This window comes from Prinia subflava, chromosome 24 (genome assembly GCF_021018805.1).
Source record: "Prinia subflava isolate CZ2003 ecotype Zambia chromosome 24, Cam_Psub_1.2, whole genome shotgun sequence".
Classification (NCBI taxonomy): domain Eukaryota; kingdom Metazoa; phylum Chordata; class Aves; order Passeriformes; family Cisticolidae; genus Prinia; species Prinia subflava.
Window position 1 is genome coordinate 4727444 of NC_086270.1, and position 18316 is coordinate 4745759.

The 18316-nt window shown below is 54.6% G+C and overlaps 1 protein-coding gene across 6 annotated transcripts in view; it reads right to left on the reverse strand.

The window, feature by feature from the left end:
- Positions 1-1677: 1677 nt before the first annotated feature.
- Positions 1678-18316, reverse strand: part of SCMH1 (Scm polycomb group protein homolog 1) — a 62785-nt gene continuing 46146 nt past the window's right edge. For 2 of the 6 annotated variants that reach the window (XM_063419053.1, XM_063419054.1), the window contains exons 13-16: positions 12425-12556; positions 6830-7033; positions 5680-5822; positions 3313-3572 (exon numbers count right to left, since the gene is read on the reverse strand). In XM_063419053.1, coding sequence (XP_063275123.1) covers positions 3447-3572; positions 5680-5822; positions 6830-7033; positions 12425-12556 — 605 coding nt within the window. In that variant the 3' untranslated portion in view covers positions 3313-3446. Of the gene's footprint in view, positions 3573-5679; positions 5823-6829; positions 7034-12424; positions 12557-18316 lie in introns of all 6 variants that reach the window. The other 4 variants (XM_063419057.1, XM_063419058.1, XM_063419055.1 and 1 more) reach the window with 4 other exon arrangements.

Below are 18316 nucleotides of genomic sequence, written 5' to 3' on the forward strand. Positions count from 1 at the left end.
CCAGCGGTGGAGAAACCTGGGGGACCTGTGCTGAGCCTGCAGCCTTGCAGGGCAGAAAATAGCTCTGAGCTGCCCCAGGAGGGTTTGTCCCACCCCCCTCCACAGCTGGGAGTGTTTCTTGCCCGGTGCAGGACATGCAGGGCCAGGCCCAGGGTCAGAGCTGTGTCCCCTGTGAGTGATGTGGGGCTGTCACTGCCACCACTGCTCTCCCCAGAGCAGCCTCATTCCTGGCTCTGGGTTCACTGGCAGCTCCCTTGGGACAAGTCCTGGGAGCACCCTCACCCAGGGGCCCCCTGTGCTTGCTGTCCCCACTCCCCCTGAGAAGGGGGCAGTGCTGTCCCCTGGGACCCCTCGGCACTGGGGCTGGGCTGTGCCCCTGCTTCCTGGTGGGCCCTGCCTGCTCCCAGTTTCAGAGCTGGGGCAGGAGCAGGACTCGGCACCCTCAGGTGCTCAGCCTAGGCAGGGCTGGGCTGTTCCCACTGTCCAAGCCCTGCCCTTGTTGGTCCCAGGGCAGCCCTGAGCCCGCTGGGGCTGGGGCACTGCACCCCAGGGGGATGGGGAGCTCTGCCTTGGTGCCCACCCTGAGCTGCTGCACTTCAGCTCCTGAGCTGGGACAGCAACAGAAACGAGCAGTTAAAGAAGATGCAGTGAAATTTTACAAATTGGGCATCCCTGGGGCTTGGCACCGAGGTTTGGGAGTTGTGTGGCTGTGGGGCCTCACCCAAACACTGCTGTACCCCAGCAGCACCATCACAGCCCCAAACACGGATGGACCCAGCTGCCCCCAGGCTGTGCTGCCAGGGCCGAGGGCACAGAACTGCTGCAGCCCCTGAGGGGATGGGGCTATGAGGGCAGGCTGTTGGCACAGTGGAGCCCCAGGAGCCTGGGCGGGGTCCCCGTGCTGTGACAAGTGGCCCCTGGAGGAGTCACCTGCACAGGAGCCCCGAGGTCCTCGGTGAGCGCAGGGGCAGCGGAGCTGGGCCTGCACAGACAGACCCGGGGCTGCTGCCCCCTCACCTGCTGCTGGGCCTTGGCGACCAGGCAGGACTCCAGCACCCACCTCACTGCCCTCCTGGGGCTGGGTGCCCCTCACCTGCCTTCTCCTGCCCCCAGCCCCTGCGGGATGTCCCAGGGGGGTGCTCAACTTCAAGCCAGGATACAAACCCAGGGCTCTGAGCACAAGGGGGGAGACCCATCACCCCTCACTCCATCTCTCATCACCCTCCTCATGGGGGACAGCCCTGCTGAGCCCCAGGTGGGGCCTGCCCAGGCCCCCTCAGCCTCTGGCCCCTCCGTGTTGCCTGGCAGCCCTCGGGAGCTCGTGTGGGTCTGTGCCCATGGCCTTGGACTGCTGGGGAGCAGCGGGAGGGATGCAGGGCTCAGCCCCCACCCCTGTCTGGCTGCAGGGGCTCTTTGCCCACCTCCCTCACTGCTGCCAGGGCCTCTGGAAGGGCTCTCAGGGGTGTCCAGCCATGGGCTCAGGGATTTCCCCTTGCCCCAACATCCCCCTCAAACTCCAGACTGGAACAAAGATTGCAAAATCTTCTGTCAGCACCAGGCAGCACAGCAAGGACAGGCGGGGGGGGTCAGTGCCAGGGCAGCACCCACTGCCCGTCCCTGTGCTCCCCTCACGGCCGGCTCTCAGCCCGGTGCTGCCGGCAGTGCATGAACAGCAGGGAGGAACTTGGTATCCTTTTATTTATAAACAAATCAACGTAAAATAAGTGCAGAGGAAAGCACTGGCTGACCCCAGCGGGGCCGGGTCACGCCGCGGGCCCCCGGGCCGTGCTGTGAGCGAGGGGCTCCATGAGCAGCCCCTAGCCCCGGGCCGGCAGCGCTACAGGACAAAAAGCCATTTTGCCTTTTTATTACTTTAGGGTTTGGGGTGGTTTTTTTTTTTATTTTTTGCAACTTTGCCCCTTAGGGGTAAACCTGACTCAGTGCAAGAGCCTGAAGGGTTGGTCACCACAGGGGCCTGTCCTGCTGCTGGCCAGGCCCTCGAGGCTGCAGGGGAGGGTGTGAGCTGCGGCTCTGGATGCAGAGGGTGAGCTGAGGACAGGAGAAGGAAGTGCTTGGAGTGGAGATTCTGTCCCAGCCCTTTGGTCACTGCAGAGGAAGTGTGTGTGTGTGTGTGTGTGTGTGTGTGTGTGTGTGTGTGTGTGTGTGTGTGTGTGTGTGTGGGCACACACTGGGGACAGCTTGTGCTGGCCCCATCGGCCCTGTCCTGTCAGCCCTGTCCTGTCAGCTGTGTCCTGTCAGCCCTGTCCTGTCAGCTGTGTCCTGTCAGCCCTGTCCCAGCTCAGGCCAGGCTGGTGCTGGTGCTGCTGGGGGTCTGGGCAGCCCCTGCCCTGCAGGCAGCCCCCAGCTGGCAGCTGCTGTCCAGGGGACACTGCGGTGGCACAGCTGGTGGCTCCGCTCCGACAGTCCTCGTGCAGCTGCAGAAACATCTCTGGGACCATGGGAACCACTCAAGTGCCATCAAAAATAAATACATTAAACTGCCTGAGACCAACAGGTGCCTCGGGAAGGGCAAAGCCCTCACAGGAAGAGCGATGCCGGGACAGGTCACCACCCTGGGATGCTCTGGCCAGACCCAAAACTCTCTTGCACACACTGAGCTGGGACAGACCGAAACTAGAGGAGCGGGAGGGCCCCTGGGAAGACAAACTTTAGCAGCTCTGGCTGAAAATCACCAAGAGTTGCGAGTTTAACACAGGTAGAAAAATCATCTCATCGCTTGAAACAGACAACTCCTTAGTAAAAAAAAAAATCCAAAAAAGAATTAAAAAAAAAAAAAAGGCGAGAAGGATCAGCCGAGTCCTGCAGCATCCAGGCAGCCTCCAACACCAGCCCAGGCCCATCTGTGCCAGGGGCATGCCAGGCCCAGCCTCGCTCCTCAGCTCTCCCAGCTGGCTCCATGTTCCCACACGGCCTCCCCAGTCTGGAATAAACATGAAGACCTCCACCCCCAGCCCCGTGTGCCCAGCTGGAGCCGGGTCAGGAGCTGGGGACAGGCAGAGCAGGGTGGATGGGCTCCCCTGGTGTGGAAGATGGGGCTGGGTGGTCAATGCTCTGAGCTTGCTGGGGTGCCAGGGCTGAGGGCACACTGAGCCCCTCGAGGCTGGGCAGGCGCAGTGCCCAGGGGCTCCTGGTGAGAGCGGCAGGAGCTGAGCAAACAGCGCTGCTCCATCCCAGGGAAGCAGGAGCTCACGGAGAAGTGCTGGCTGGGCAGCAGGGAAGAGACCCTCCGCTTCCAAGGCCCACAGCTCGAGTCTGGTGCAAGGCCCAGCTGTGCCGGGCTCCTCGTGGGCGCTGCGGGGCCGGCCGGGCGGCGGGAGCGTCCGTCTGCGGCGGGAGGGGTGTGTGCATGCGAACCTGTGGCAGGTGAGCGCGGGTGGGGACGGCCGGGAGCGGAGCTTCCAGGATCCATCCTGCCAGGAGTCCTCTCAGAACTTGCCTTGCTTTAGCTTGTCGATGTGGTAAGTGAGCTTCAGGGCTGGCCCCAGCTTCAGCCCCATGTATTTCATCATCATGTCGCTCCGCAGCAGGAGCAGGGCTTTCCCGTCGATCTCCTGCCGGGACCAACGACAGAGCTTGTGATGGCACCTGGCAGCCCCAGCCCTGCCCCAGCCAGGGCCCAAAATGCAACTGCAGGGCTGGCTGTGAGAGCCCTGCCCAGCAGCATCCCAGCAGGGACAGCCCAGTATGGACACCCCAGTAGAGTTATCCCAGTATGGAGACCCCAGTATGGACATCCCAAAATGGACACCCCAGTATGGAGACCCCAGTAGGGACATCCCAGTATGGACACCCCAGTAGGGTCATCCCAGTATGGACATCCCAGTATATGGACATCCCAGTATGGAGACCCCAGTAGGGACATCCCAGTAGGGACACCCCAGAAGGGACATCCCAGTATGGAGACCCCAGTAGGGACATCCCAGTATGGAGACCCCAGTATGGACATCCCAGTAGGGACATCCCAGTATGGACACCCCAGTATGGACAGCACAGGTAGCCCTACATCCACCCTGCTGCAGCCCCAGACCCATGTGAGTGATGGGAATTCTGCTGGGTGATCAATATGCATTTCCAGAGAGCCAGCACATCCTGCAGGGGGTGGGGAGGAAGGAAAAGGGAGGTTTCAGTGGCAGGGGGATGACAGAGGCAGTGGCAATGCAAGCGAGCAATCGCTCACTGCAGGCTATTGCCAGTAGGAGGAATCTGGCAGAGCTTGGTGACAGCCCTGCTGTGACACAGCCCTGAAGTCACACCTGAAGATGGAGGTGAGGGAACAGATCCTGAAACCCAAAAGCCTGTGCTCTGTGACTGGTTATTAGGACAAATTTCTTCCCTGAAAAGGTGGTAAGGCACTGGCACAGGCTGAAATCACCATCCCCGAAGTGTTCAAAAAACACATGGGTTTGGCACTTGGGAAATTGGTTTAGCGGTGGTCTTGGCAGTGCTGGGGGAATGTTGGACTGTATGACCTCAGAGGGCTTTTCCAACTTGAATGATTCTGTGATTCTGTTTCTGGAGCTTCACAGCACAGTCCCAGCCACTGGCAGAGAGTGGTGGAGCTCCTCATCCCCACTGGGGCTGATTCCAACACAGCAGCTTTGAAAACATCTGATGCTCTAGAGCAGAGCCAGATGTGTCCCTCCTGAGACATGGAGGGGATGGATCATGAAGCTTAGAACAACCAGAAAACTGCTTTGTACTTGGCATTTGCCAATGGAAGTCACCCAGTCCCTTGCAACACTCCTGTCCATGACCCAGTACAGGCTGGGTCCAGAGCTTTGCACTGGACAGTTTTCCATGAAGAAAATGTTAATTGGCTTGTAAGTGAAAAATAAAAGTCACAGCCTCAAAAAACAGAAAATCCTGTCCTATGTCAATGCTCAGTTGCTTTCAGGTTGGTGAGATCTCCAGGGATCTCCAGTACCAAGTTTGATCTGTTTTTCCCTTCCATAGACAAAAGCAAGGTTCTCCTCAGGATTGACAATCCAGGGCACTTCCGTCCCTTGGTGGATTTTCATAATTAAAACAAACATTTCTTAATTATTGGTGTTTCTAAAATAGAACAAATTTAAAAAAATAAGTGTTGGGTCAGCCCAGCCCAGAGCTAGACACAGCTCTGGGTGTTTGCTCCCACTGCTCTTCATGAGCAGCACCAGAACATGGATTTTTAAGGCAGAGGGAACACAGCTCTCGCAGGGCTCAGGACGTGCAGCTGCCAAACCTCTCTTGCAGCTGTAATGGTACAAACTCCATGCTGTGTCTGCAGCTGTTTTACACTTACAGATGTGCACAAGGACCAGAGCCTTAGGAGCTGAGCAGCAATGCACTCTGTGAATCCCACTTGGAACGTGTGTTTCTTGCCAGGAGAAATTTGCCACAGGCATCAGACTCCTGGAGGTGCAGAATTTGTGTTTTCAGCACTGGGATTCATTGCAGAGCCCCTGTATGCACCCAGGATGCCCCCGAGGGGTTCTCATGAGGATCCAAGCCTGGACAGGGCATGAGCAGGATTTGTGAAGATCTTTTTATTAAGAATAAATCTCCCTCTGGTGTGCAGTGCTGCCGTGTTCTGACTCTCCTGGATTTTGTTTGTGTGATTTGTCCCCTCCCAGGTGTAACACACCCACGCCCACATCTGTACAGAGCAGTGGCACTCACGTGTTTTCTGAAGAGGTCGGCGTGGGGGCCCAGCTGCGGGTCTGACTCGCGGATGAACTGCATCACCTCCTCCACTGTCCAGGACGAGGGGTCGCGGCTGCTGAGCCGGGCGGCGTCCCGGGAGCCCAGGTACCTGTCCGACCCTGGGGAGGCCACACAGCTCCGTTACCGGGGGTCCCTGGCAGCCCCCACGGCCGTTCCCCCTCCATCCACCACTCAGCTCCTCTCCCACAGCACGGCAGAGACACAGCAAGGGGCACGTCCCAGGCGTGCCCCAGGTTCCTGCAGCGCAGGCCTGGCACCGAGGCCTTATTCCCTCTCCTTAGGCCTGACTTTTTAGGGCAGCCTTCTACGCTGAGCCCTTGTCCTCTCTCTCAAGAACCACTCCCCTTGTTTGGGCCAGCTCCCACTGCTCCTTGTCCATGGGCTGGCACCTCCCACCTCAGCAGAACACCCCCTGCCATTCCCACATCTCTCCCCATGCACGGTTCCTTCTCCCCTCCCAGCACCTTCAGCACATCTAACACAGCAAAGCTGGTTTGTGTTTTCACTGGCTGCACCTTCTGACAGACTGAACCCACAGAATCCTGTAGTCCAAAAGCACAGCTTGAGCTGGCACAGGTCCTGCTCCCAGTGTGCACAGCCCCTTGTCTCAGCTCTGCCTGAAAACCTGTGGGGGAGGCACCAGCAGCCTGAGCTTTTCAGAGGCTTTCACTGATGCCATGCACCTAAAATGATGCCATTTGCAACCCCACATGCTGCAATGAGCAGTTCAGCTCTCCTGCCCCTCCTCCTCTGTACAGACAAGTGCCACTCATGCATCTGCCCATCCTCCCAGCCCCACCAGGCAATTTTTGACTCCCCAGCCATTCCCAGTCCATCCTTACAGACTCAGACACACATTTATCACTCGGACACAGTTCAGCTCCTGCCTGTTCCTTTCTCCTCACTGACCTCCAGGTCCACCCAGTCACCAGCCAAAGGAGAAATGTCACCTGTCCACACTGCCACCTGCCATCACACCTAACAGACTTGGTTGGCCATGCAGAGCCCAGCCTCTGGTACTTGCTGAAGTTAGAAAGGTGTAACTGGAGATAGAATAGCTCTTTATTGCCCAATTTACAGCTGCAGGGCTGTTCTGAGCTCTTACCCCCAGAGCTAAGCCTGCGCAGGGCAGAGGTGCTGCCCTGGCTGAGGCTAGAGGGCTGGTGCAGGTGCCTGTATCCTGGCAGGCGATAGTCTCTGGAGCTCCTGCTGTGGCTGGATGAATTGACAGAGTTCAAGGCAGAGTCCATGGGGTCCAGGCGAGGCTCTAAGGGCCCTGGGAGGCCATCTCCCAGGACAAAGGTTTCACCTGGAACGCACCAAGCTGCAGTTAGTGCACCCGAACGCCACGGCCCCACGCTCCCGTGGGGCACAGCCAGCAGCGCTCGCTGGGTCCCACCCCTGGCTGGGCTCTCCCCAGCACAGGGGTCAAACCAGGCACTGCTGGAGCCCTGGTATGCACCAGCTGCCAATCTGCAAATGGTGCCACCATCTGCCAGTGCCAGTCCAACCAGGGTAGTGACAGTGGTCCCAGACTGGAGCAGCAGCTCCTTTGTTCAGCTGCTGTGCTCATGCCACCACCAGCCATGGCCCAGCCCTGTGGCCTGACTGCCCTGGGCTCCTCTGTGTGGGGCAGGGCAGGGCTGTCCCACCTGGATGCCAATGGACACAGGACTCACAGACAGTCCTGAACAGGAAGGGGAGGGGATGCTCCCCGAGGGGTCACACACTGAACATCCTCAGCATCAGCGTGCAAGGGAGGGGCCTGGTGTTTGGCACTGGGCTGTCAGACACGTGCAGAGCAGGAGGGAGCTGTGCTATCAGGGCCAGGCAGTGCTCCTACACTGTGCTGGTGATGAGCTGTTCATCCCTCCTGGCCTCCTGCTGGGCCCTTTGCCAGCCTAACCACATCAGAAGCTAAATCCCTGTGCTGGAATATGCACAGAGGGCCTGGGCTGAGGGCTCTCCCCAGGCAGGGTGTTAGAGCAACAGTGGCTTCCTCACCTTCTCCAGAAATGCACTGCATTTGCAGCTGTGTGTGGCACTATTGGGATGGAGGGGCTGAGGTGAATGCAGGGTGACAGGTTGCACTGGCTGGGCCAGCAAGATCTGCCTCTGCTGTTACACTGTGCCAGCTCCACTGCGGGGCCACCTTTGCAGGTTTTCCTGTGCCACGACTGAGTCTCAGCCCAGGTGGTCCTTGTGCCTCATGAGCCACCCTCAAATACCTGTGTTCTCTATGATGGAACACCCGCCAAGGAGGGGAGCAGCTCCACAGCGAGGGGCACTGCCTGTGCACTCAGACCTGCCAGCGCACGGGGCTGGGAGCTGCAGCTCCTCCAGCAGCTTCTGTAGGGACCCTGAGGGCAGCTCACAGCCCTGAGCTGCTGCCACTCAAACCACGGCAGCTGACAAGGCTGAAGAAGCCTGAGCACTGGCCTGGCCCTGGGTTTCTTCCCTGGCACTTCCCAGACTACAGGAGCAGCAGGTGAGAAGCCAGCACAGCACTGCTGTGCTGAGCTGGGATCATGGTGAGGGTGCAGGATCTGCACCCTGTGACACCCAGAAGCTGTTGAGATTTTCCCAAATTCCCTGCTGAGCTGATGCTGCCACACTCCAGTGAAGGGAAATTCAGCTTGCCAGAGCCTGAAGGGGTTCCCAAGTGCTGCAGATGTTGGGTACCATCGACTGGGACAGCCTCTCCTGGCTACACCTTATTTGCTCTGGTTTCTGTGAACTGTGGCTCTATTGTAGAGCTGAGATTTGCTCTTGTGTCCTGCTGCCTGAGTTTGAGCAGAGATCCAGAGGCCACTTCAGCTGGTCCAGCTCCAGCCTTCCAGGGCTTCAGGATAAGAAATGGGAACACCCTTGTCTGGCTGTTGGCCAGCCCAAGGCTGGCTGTGGGGTTGTCACTGGGTATTTGCTGTTCTCAGGGCTTTGCCACTCTGCCCTTGAGGCACTGCTGCCTTTCTTTGCTTTTAGGTCTCTGGGATGTGCCCAAAAGCAGCACAGCCTTCAAATCTCAGGTACAAACTGCTGGTGTGAAGATTGTTACCCCTGGTGACCTGTCCTGGGCTGACCCACTTGTCACTCGCTTCCTGCATGCACAAGTGTGATCTCACCTGCTCTGGATGCATAAAAAATGGTTTGCTGACACATGGCTGTTCCTGAATAACTTCAAACCCCTCCTGCACTCCCACCATTCCATTTCAGTCCCAGACTGGACACAAACCAGAGCTGGCTGCTCTGGAAACCTGCTGGAGATCCCCTGCCCAGCCAGACCCACCTGTGGGTGTCACACCAATGGGTTTCCACTGTAGCTGCTTCCACACAACCACATTTGGTCTCCTGTTCAACAGGAAGTTCTGTTTAAAGCCCAAAATACTTCCCATTGAACATCTGGGGAAGGATGCTGACTGCTAGGTAAGGACAGGGGGCAGTGGGCACAGCCCTCTGAGCTGTCACAGGGCAGTGGCTGTGGGCATGGGAGCAGGTCCAAGCTGTGCATCTCAGCCCTCCAAGGAAACCCAGCACCTTCTGAGGTGACAGAGAGCTTCAGCTTGCTGGGAAGTCCTGGGACACTCACCCAGATGTGCTGGGTCACACAAACACATGTCTGAGAGCTCCCAAAAACCCCAGAGCTCTCACAGCAGGGATTGGTGTCAGCAGAAGGAATTTCAGGGCCCAGTCTGGGAGGCTGGGAGAGCACATGCACAAGTTCCTGTCAGTGCAAGGCTGAGAATCCAAAACTCACCCTCAGAAATGACTTCACTCAACAATTAACACAGGAATTAATTCATGACAGGAATGTGCTGTGATGCATTCTGCAAATATGGGATCCTGTTCTCACACGCTGCTGATCACACACCCGAGGGCCACGGATGAAGCCCTGGGAGCACAATTTCTTTTGCCCAGGAGGTAAAGCTGAAGGCACACAGTGATCCCCAGGTTCCCTATCCCTGCACAGGTGAGTGCCTGGTTGGGCTGCAGCACTGCAGAAGAGCTGGGGGGTTTGTGGCAGGGTTGGTGCAAGAGAGATTCAGGGTTTTCCCCGAAATACAAGCACACAGAGAACTGCTCAATGAATGATACCTCCAGGGAAGGGAGAAGGAGATGAGGCAAGAGGGAAATGATTACTGCCCCTGGGAATTAGCTGTAGATAAGATACTCCTGCAAGTGGCAGGGCACAGCTGTACTCAGGCAAGATCCAGAATCCTTCAGCCTTGATAACGAGAGTCAGAGGAGGAGGTGGCTGATCCTTAGGCAGAGTTCCTTACACAAACTGTTGGATTTAACTAAAGGCTGGCAGTTGGCACTTTGTAGGGAAATATGCCACAATTAGTGGCTGAGAGGCAGGGAGCAGATAATTAAAGTTTAATTAAACAAATAGTGCTGTAGACTCAACAGTGTCATTTTACTGCTAAAACACGGGAGTTTGGCCACAAGCACAAATGTGATTTGCACTGCTCCTGAACACCCACTGCTTCCAGCAAGTGATGGGCTGTGAAGGCAGGTCCCCACTGTGCTGGGACTGCAGTGTTTCAGCAAAAGCCACACAAACACCACTGGATGCAAGAGCAAAAACAGTGTAAGATGTGAGATCCTCTCCTCATGTCTCTGCTTCTTGCCAAATGCAGGGTGAATGGAAATGTCTCACTGCTGCTCACAGCCTTCCATATGTCAGGCTGGGGTGTGTTCAGGAGCTGCTGTCTGAGACAGAGTTCATTCCCATGAGAAGATGTACCTTGCTCAATATCTGAATATTTCAGGTGCATATTCTTAAAATATATCCTCTGAAATGCAAATATTCCTGCCTGAACCTCAATTTCAGTGTGGAGGAGGATATATTCATTATAGCTGTTAGCTGTGGGATAAGAATGAATTTCTAGATGGAATTTGAAACTGCACCTCATTGCTCCCTGCCTGGACGAAGAGCAGAACCAGACCAAGCTGCTGAGGAAGGATCACCCCCTTCACATGCAGACACACTTCCTGCCCACTTGTTTTTCTGGAAGAGGCTGGAGAATTCTGGCATCCAGGTGGCACAACCCATTTGAAGGCCAAGGGATATCTGAATAGACTTTGAAGGAGACTGAGAATCGATCCTGTAGAAACCTAATGAAGGCTCCTCCTTGGAACTGCCCATCATGGAAGCCTTCTCTCTCCACTGACAACACAGTGTCAATATTCACCACCCAACCATGGCATCTGAACCTTTGGAGCAATTCCAGTGCCTCAAGAACAGGCTGAACACTGCATGTCCCACTGCTGGGGGAGGAGGAGGGGCTGGGCTGTCCCAAAGGTTGCCCAAATGCAGTGGCTGATGCATCAGAGGGGAATCAAGGAGACCAGCACCCATTTGGAGGAACAGAAGGGGCCTCAGGGAACAGTTTTTGACTTGTCAGTATGCTGGAATAGATGAGGCACTGCCACACACCACCTCTGTCTTCACCTCAGCTCTGTGACAGGCCCACAGTTTTAATCACTGCAGATAACGAGGCCACTAGAAACTGTCCATCAGAGAATCAAGAAATTGTTTGGGTTGGGAGGGACCTTAAAGCCCATCCAGTCCCAGCCCCTGCCATGGGCAGTGGCACCTTCCACTACCCCAGGCTGCTCCAAGCCCGTCCTCATTCCAAAGATGGGGCAGCCACAGCTGCTCTGGGCAAGTTCAGGCCAGCTGTGCTTACAGACAGGGTCAGTGATTCTGCAGAGCACAGGACACAGTGATGGGCACAGACCAAAATCACCCACAGTGGTGCCAGGCTGGGCACTCACACCTGGGATCAGCAACCCCAGCAGAACCAGAGAAATGGGGATTCTAAAGGGACAGCAACAGAGCATGAAGCCACTGAACTCTGAGCCCACCCAGGAGTCTCCTGCAATTTTTCAGGGATTTCAGTCACAAAGAATTGTGACTAACACCTTGGCAGATTTCACCATCCATTAATTAAAAGCTTTAGTAAGATTAAATCTTCAGTCTGCATTATGAAGGGTTTGCAGGTCAGAACAAAAGTGGGAGTGTATTTACTGAAGATTACTCAGTTCAGGAGTTCTGTGGCTACCTGGACTTTCTGGAAATCTCCCACATGTGCATGCAAGGGGCACCTGTGGATCCCCCGCCAAGGAGGACACTCCTGCAGCTGCTGTTGGGAACATGGCCCAGCACATCTGCACCAGTGGTATCCCAAGAGACTCTGGGAAGGAGCAGCAGTGTGGGGTGGGAATGGTGTGGCTGAGCTGGTGGAGCCAGGGACACCCCCTGGCTGTTTTAGAGAGGCCTGTGAGGAACAAGATGAGATCCTGGGAAAGGGCAGCAAGTTCCTGGCTGTACAGCTGCACATCAGCATCTGTACAACAGGCTGCAGCAAACCCTCAGGGAGAAATTTGGGGGCAGACTGACTGAAGCAGCTGGGCAGTTTGAGCACTGTTAATCCCATGCACAGCAAGGGAAACTAAACCACATTCTAGGGTGTGAGGTGATGGCTGTCAGGGTTAGAAGGAATTCCTGCTGCATTCCACACGCCTGACACATCTGTGTGCAGAACCTGCCTCACCACAGAGCAGCTCATCCACTCCCCTCTGGAATACCAAGCACAACCCATGCCAGGGACAAGCAAAGCAGCTCCCCGAAGCCACAGCTCGCTTTGGCAGCTGTGACCCTGCTGCAGGCAGCTTTGGGAAGAGACGCTGTGCTCACCTTCCAAGGGGTGACGGTCATTCTTTGGTAACTTGGGGGAGAGAGGAGCACTGTATGGAGGGGAATCTTGGGAATAGCGCTTTGTACCCCGGCCTGGTCCCTGCAGAGAGCCGTCTAACGAACTGCTTCTGTCTAGGAAAAGAGAACAAGCCCTCTTTAGGAGTGGAGACCTCCTGGGAAATGCAGTCTTGACAGAGTCCCCTGAGCCCTGCATGCATCGCCAGCCTGGGCACCCATCACCTGTTCAAGCTGCAGTCCAGCACGTCTGGCAGGGCTCAACAGAGCAGAGTTTGCAGGTTTTATCAGAGAAAAAGGGTGGTGAGAAAACTAACACAGAATCTTAGCCGTGTTTTGCCATATTTCACCCAAATATCACCTCTAATTGACTTAATTCCATTTCTCCTCATTCTACACCTTGGCTCATCCCACACAATTCCTGCTTATCCCACTGTCACCTTTCAGATGCACGTAACCCTTGGACAACTGGCAAACAAGCCTTGATGTGATGATTTCCAACCCCTCTACGCCACACACAGTGCTGGATTAAACCCTACTCCAATTTTCAATGTCCCCCCTCCACGGGCCCCTCAGGTGCTGTCACTGCTGCTCCTCTCCAGACACATCCCAAGGATGGGGCTCTGTCCCTGTGCAGCACACGGGGCACTGGGATGGGCTGGGATGTCTCTGCACACATGGCGTCAGTGGGTGGATGGACGAGGAATGGAAGCACTGACACTGATGGGGACAGCAGCCAGGTAAGTGACACAGGGGTGGCACACCCTGTCCCAGCTGAGGTGCCCCTCCAGCTGCCCCCTGCCCACACAAGACAGCAGCTCCCAGCTGGGCCCTTGCAGCCACCCTGGGCACGGGTGACACGTGAGAGCTCGCAGCGTTCCTGGGGGTGGGCACAGAGGGGCCAAATGCTCCTGCACAAATGCCAGGAGGCACCAGCAGCCTGGAGCAGCCCTGACAGCTGGCACAGGGCAGGCACAGGTGCAGGAGGGGCGACAGGTACGGCGGGGAGCAACGGGACCGACACCAAGGGAGATGCAGGACGCCCAACAAACAGAGGTACAGGTGGGGGAAGCACCAGATGGGCACAGCTGAGTTGATTCAGGAGAAACACAAAGGTAGAGACGGTACCTGTTCAATCAATACCCTTGAGGGAAATGCAAGAACTGCTTGCACTGAGGGCCTGGGACTCCATAGGAGTATGACCAAAAAATCGCTGTGACATTGCCAGAGAAACAAATTCCATCCTCAGGATGAGTCCCTGTAAGAAACACTCACTGCCCAGAGAGAGGAACACTTGCTCCTGGTAATGCTCCTGTGTCAAACTGCACCCTTTTCACCCAACAGCCACAGAATCACAACACAAGATGATGCTTTACAAAGGTTTCATCAGGTTTGGGTTTGGGTTATTTTTTTTAAAGTGGTTGATGTTAAAAGTAATGCAAACATTTTGACACAGCAGGTCAGGTTATAGAAGTTAATCCTAGGAATCAGAAGTGAGGTCCATGTAAATTAATGAGAGGATAAACCAAAAATAGAATTCTGGTTTTAAAGGAGAAGTTTTAAGAAAATACAGAAATGGAGTAACAGACAGAGCTGTACTCAGATCATCAGGAATAAAAAGAAAATGCCTTCAGTTCAAAAATGACATAAACCTCATGAATGTGTATCATCAAAGAGGAAATATCTGAGAGGGAAGGATACCAGTGGATAAATGCTCCCTTTGAGAAGGATGCTGAGAACAAGCAGATCATTGACTTGGATGCAAAAAGGCCCTGCTCAGCATGGAGCTGTGCACCTCAGAGGATGGGGAGCGCAGGGATGGAGGGAGGTGTCTGACTCATTCTGTGTTTTGAGACAGTGCCAAGGCAAAGATGGGCCCGTGTTTCAGCTACAGAAGGAACAAGCACAGGGGAACAGAGCAAGGGACACTGTGCAGAAAGGTAAGGATTGAGAGAAAAGGAAAAAGGGTTGTCCTTGCCTCAAATGACAGGACAGTTGGGAGGGACATTTCACCTGTCCTGCCTCGGGAGGCTGGAAGGGGAAAGAGCAGCTCACCTGCCGTGCCTGGATAGGGCTGTGGGCCACCCCAAAGCCATCAGCACGGACACCTTTACCAGCAGTGACAGTCACTCACCTCATCGTGTCAGGCCATTTAGGACAATTCACCTTGCACTGAGTGCACTGGCACCTCCTCCCTGGCTGCAGAGCACACCTCACACCTGGCTCAGGCATTGGTGCATCTGTGACACCCACCTGCACTCAGTGCACTTGTAAGCTGAAAGATGTAGATTTAGACTGGATATATGGATGAAAAGTCTTCCCTGAGGGTGGGGAAGCCCTGGCACAGGGTGCCCAGAGAAGCTGTGGCTGCCCCTGGATCCCTGGAAATGTCCAAGGCCAGGTTGGATGGTGCTGGGAGTCACTGGGATAGTGGAAGGTGTCCCTGCCCATGGTTCCTTTAAGGTTTCTTCCAACCCAAACCATTCTGGGATTCACTTCCAGCTGCAGCCATGCTGAGCACTGAGGAGCAAGGCACTAAGGATAAAAGAAACAGGACAGGAACCAAAATATCCACCAGTGACTAAGTCAGACAACTGAACATCCCCAGGCTGGAGACTTGAGGGTGCAGAGGAAGCCAGGAATGACAGTGGACCTGAAAGTCTGGGTCTGCTGCAGTAAATTCTAACAGAACTCAGCACCACATTACTGAGACTCACTCGAAATGTGGTGCCAATATTTGAAAAAAAATGGGTGGGAAAAAAAGATGCTTCCAATAAAATGCCTGTGCCCCACCCCAGCAGCACCACAAGGGTTGTGGCAGGCTCTGAAGGAAAGGGCAGGAAATGCACATGGCACATTCTATGGCAGTTGTTCATCAGAGGCGGCCTCCCTGTGATGGGGAAATCCTGATCTATCACATGAGGGAAGAGAAATCAACCTCATATACCTGGAATTCAGCAAGATGTTACATATAGAGAGCCAGCAGCTGAGACAGAACATGAATTACCAGCAGCCTTGTTCTATGCACAGAAATCTGATTTGAGAGGTAAAGCTGTTGGCAGCACACTGGAGAAGGAACATGAGACTGGGAGCAATTGCCAGTAAATCTGCCTGAGGATCATCCTTGTGCCCAGTGTCATTTCATAACTGTAATAACTTTGGCAGAAATTTTAGAGATTTACCAATGAAATCTGCTGATGTCTTCCCATGTCAGGCCAGACAAAGTAGTATATAAAATCAGGCAGGAAGGATATATAGAGAACCAAGAACCAGCAAGGAGGAAAATCCAGCAGCTAAATCCAGATGTGCACTTGAAGCACTGTCCCATGAGCTGGTGCCCTGCAGGTGACAACAGTGGATGAGAAGAATGGCGTATGTGACCAGGACAGGGTGATAATCACCTGTTACAAGGTGACAGTGACTAAAAGTGACTGCAGAGACATTTCCTGTGACCATGGTGGTGCCAGTGTTGTGGCACAAGTTCCCCATGAGCTCCTCCCCAGAGTGCTGGGTGGCACTCTGGTCACCCCATGAAGTTTAAGTCAACCCAACACTGTCTGAGGAGAGCAAAAAGCAGCCAGAAGATGAACTCCTCTGAGGGCTACAACTGCTCTGCAACTACTTCCAGAATAAAGAGAACTAAGTTAAACTAAAAGACAATATTAAGACCCGAAGACACAGACACTGAGTTGCCCAAGAATAAATTAGGGCTGGAAATTACAACATAGTTTCTAAAATCTCAGAATAAAACCCTGGAGCAGTCTCCAGTGGAAAAGCAAAATCTGCAACTTCAGAGTTAACCCAAGAAGCTCCATGTGGTGCTGTAACAGCAGGAGCCAGGGCTCAGTGGTGCAGAAGGTCTCTCCAGTCCTGTGTTTTCAGCCGGCTCCAGGTCACATCATGTCCATGAACAGCAATCAGCTGCCCAGTCCCCTGCAAACGGCTGCTCCTGATGTACAGCTCAGTCTGTTTCTCCTTATTTCCATTGACTCAGTCAGGCAGAATGACAGGACACTGCTGACCCAAGGGTTGCTGCAGACCTTCCCTCTGCCCCAAGCACACACCCCAATTCTCCATGGCACCCACAGGGGTGCTCCTGCAAAGCCAGTTTGTCCTGGGAGCTCACACCAGCTCCCAGTCCTAACCAGTGGCCATTTACTGGAAGAACTAGCCCCATACTACACATTCCTGTACTGGGAGGAAACAAGGCAGGACATGCAGAGCTGAAGGTGAGACCACAGCAGCCTTGACATTCTGGTGTGATTTAAGGATGTACAACTCCACCCTCACTGCTCCATGACCAGCCCAAACTTCCCCAAATCACCAGCATTGTTTCCCTGCCCTCACCAGAAGCCACTGCAATGTGTAGATAGAAAAGTTTACCACCTTCTTTCAGGTGCCTGAGAAAGGTGTTACGTGAGGAGATGATCACCAAGCTCAGACATCAGGATGAACTGCAGGACCAGGTGCTGTCACAGCTCTGACTGTGGTTAATTCTTCTCTAAGTGCTGCTAATACTCAGAATCAGAGTTCAGGATGGGCAGGTCTCAGCATTTTGTCAGACCCGGTGTGCTGCCCGAGTTTCCCTGAATTCTGATTTATACTTTTCCACTCTGCCCAGCAGCCCAACACTTGGCACAGCCACCACTGACCTCTCATGGAGGCTGGAAACTCCGTGTGTGAGCTCATCCATGCCCACAGCTGGGCACTTTCCTTCCCACTCAGGTTTTGCTCTCTCTCATGACAACAGGGCACCTCCACACTGAAATATGGGGATTTCTTCTATTTGAAGGCTCCTCAGGGCAAAGCCTCCAGTCTCAGTAACTAGTCATGCTGCTCCTGTCCTTACATATCCCACAGCTCCTCTGCTCCTGGCCCTGCTGGCTCCAGCCAGGAGGAAGCAGAGGATGGGATGATCCTCTTGCTCTCTAGACTCTGCCTAAGATGCTTTGTGAGGTGCAAAGAATGGAAGCACTGTGGCACTTGGCTGTTGCTCCTACACTTTGTGCTTAGCAACTTCTCCTTAAACAGTTCTTCCTAAGTGCCCATCCTTTTACATTCATACAACTATTGCTTTTCTTGCCAGAACCATAATTATGCAAAGGATTAACTCTGAAAAGACCTCAAACAACACAACAGCTATTTGCTGACTAGAGGGGGAAGAAACCAAGACAGGAGAGGAGACCAGCACTTGCCAACCACCTAAGAGGGTGCAGCCAGCTTTGATCCTCTCCACTAGTGACATTCCTGGAGCAGGAGCTCACCCAGAACCCCAGACAGCCTATGGGGCAGCCATCACCCCAGCACTGCAGAGGAACTACCGGTCTTGTTTTCCACTGCTTCTGCTTCAGAGCAGTTTTGCAACCTGACAATCTGCACTGTGGCATGAACTGTGTAGCTGGGGTGAGCTGCTTCAATGCCATACCAAGGAAAACAAAACCACCTGTGCCTTGGATTGCTGCATGAGCATCACCCCTGAACAGGCCACGTTGTCACTGAGGGCTGGGTGTGCTGGCTGCTGCCAGCAGATCCACAGCCGGCAAAGAAAGCACCCTGCTTTAATTAATTTCTAATTACAGTTTATCTGCTGCATGTTATCACTCTCCCTTCTCATGCAGTCTTTCACCTGAGTTTCTTGCTGTATGAAGTCACCATAATCAGATTACAGGAAGCGGGGAGGACCGGGGGACGAGGGAAGGAGGGAAGACAAGGAGACAGCACGGATGAGCGGAAACCTACAGCGGAGATGGAAACCAAACTGACAGGCAGAAAATGCAGCCGGAATCCTACACAACAAGAGCCCTGAGGGCATGTGCACGACACTGGGTGTGATGTAATGAACCCTGGGAGAGGGCTCTGGAACAGGCGCCTGCCTTC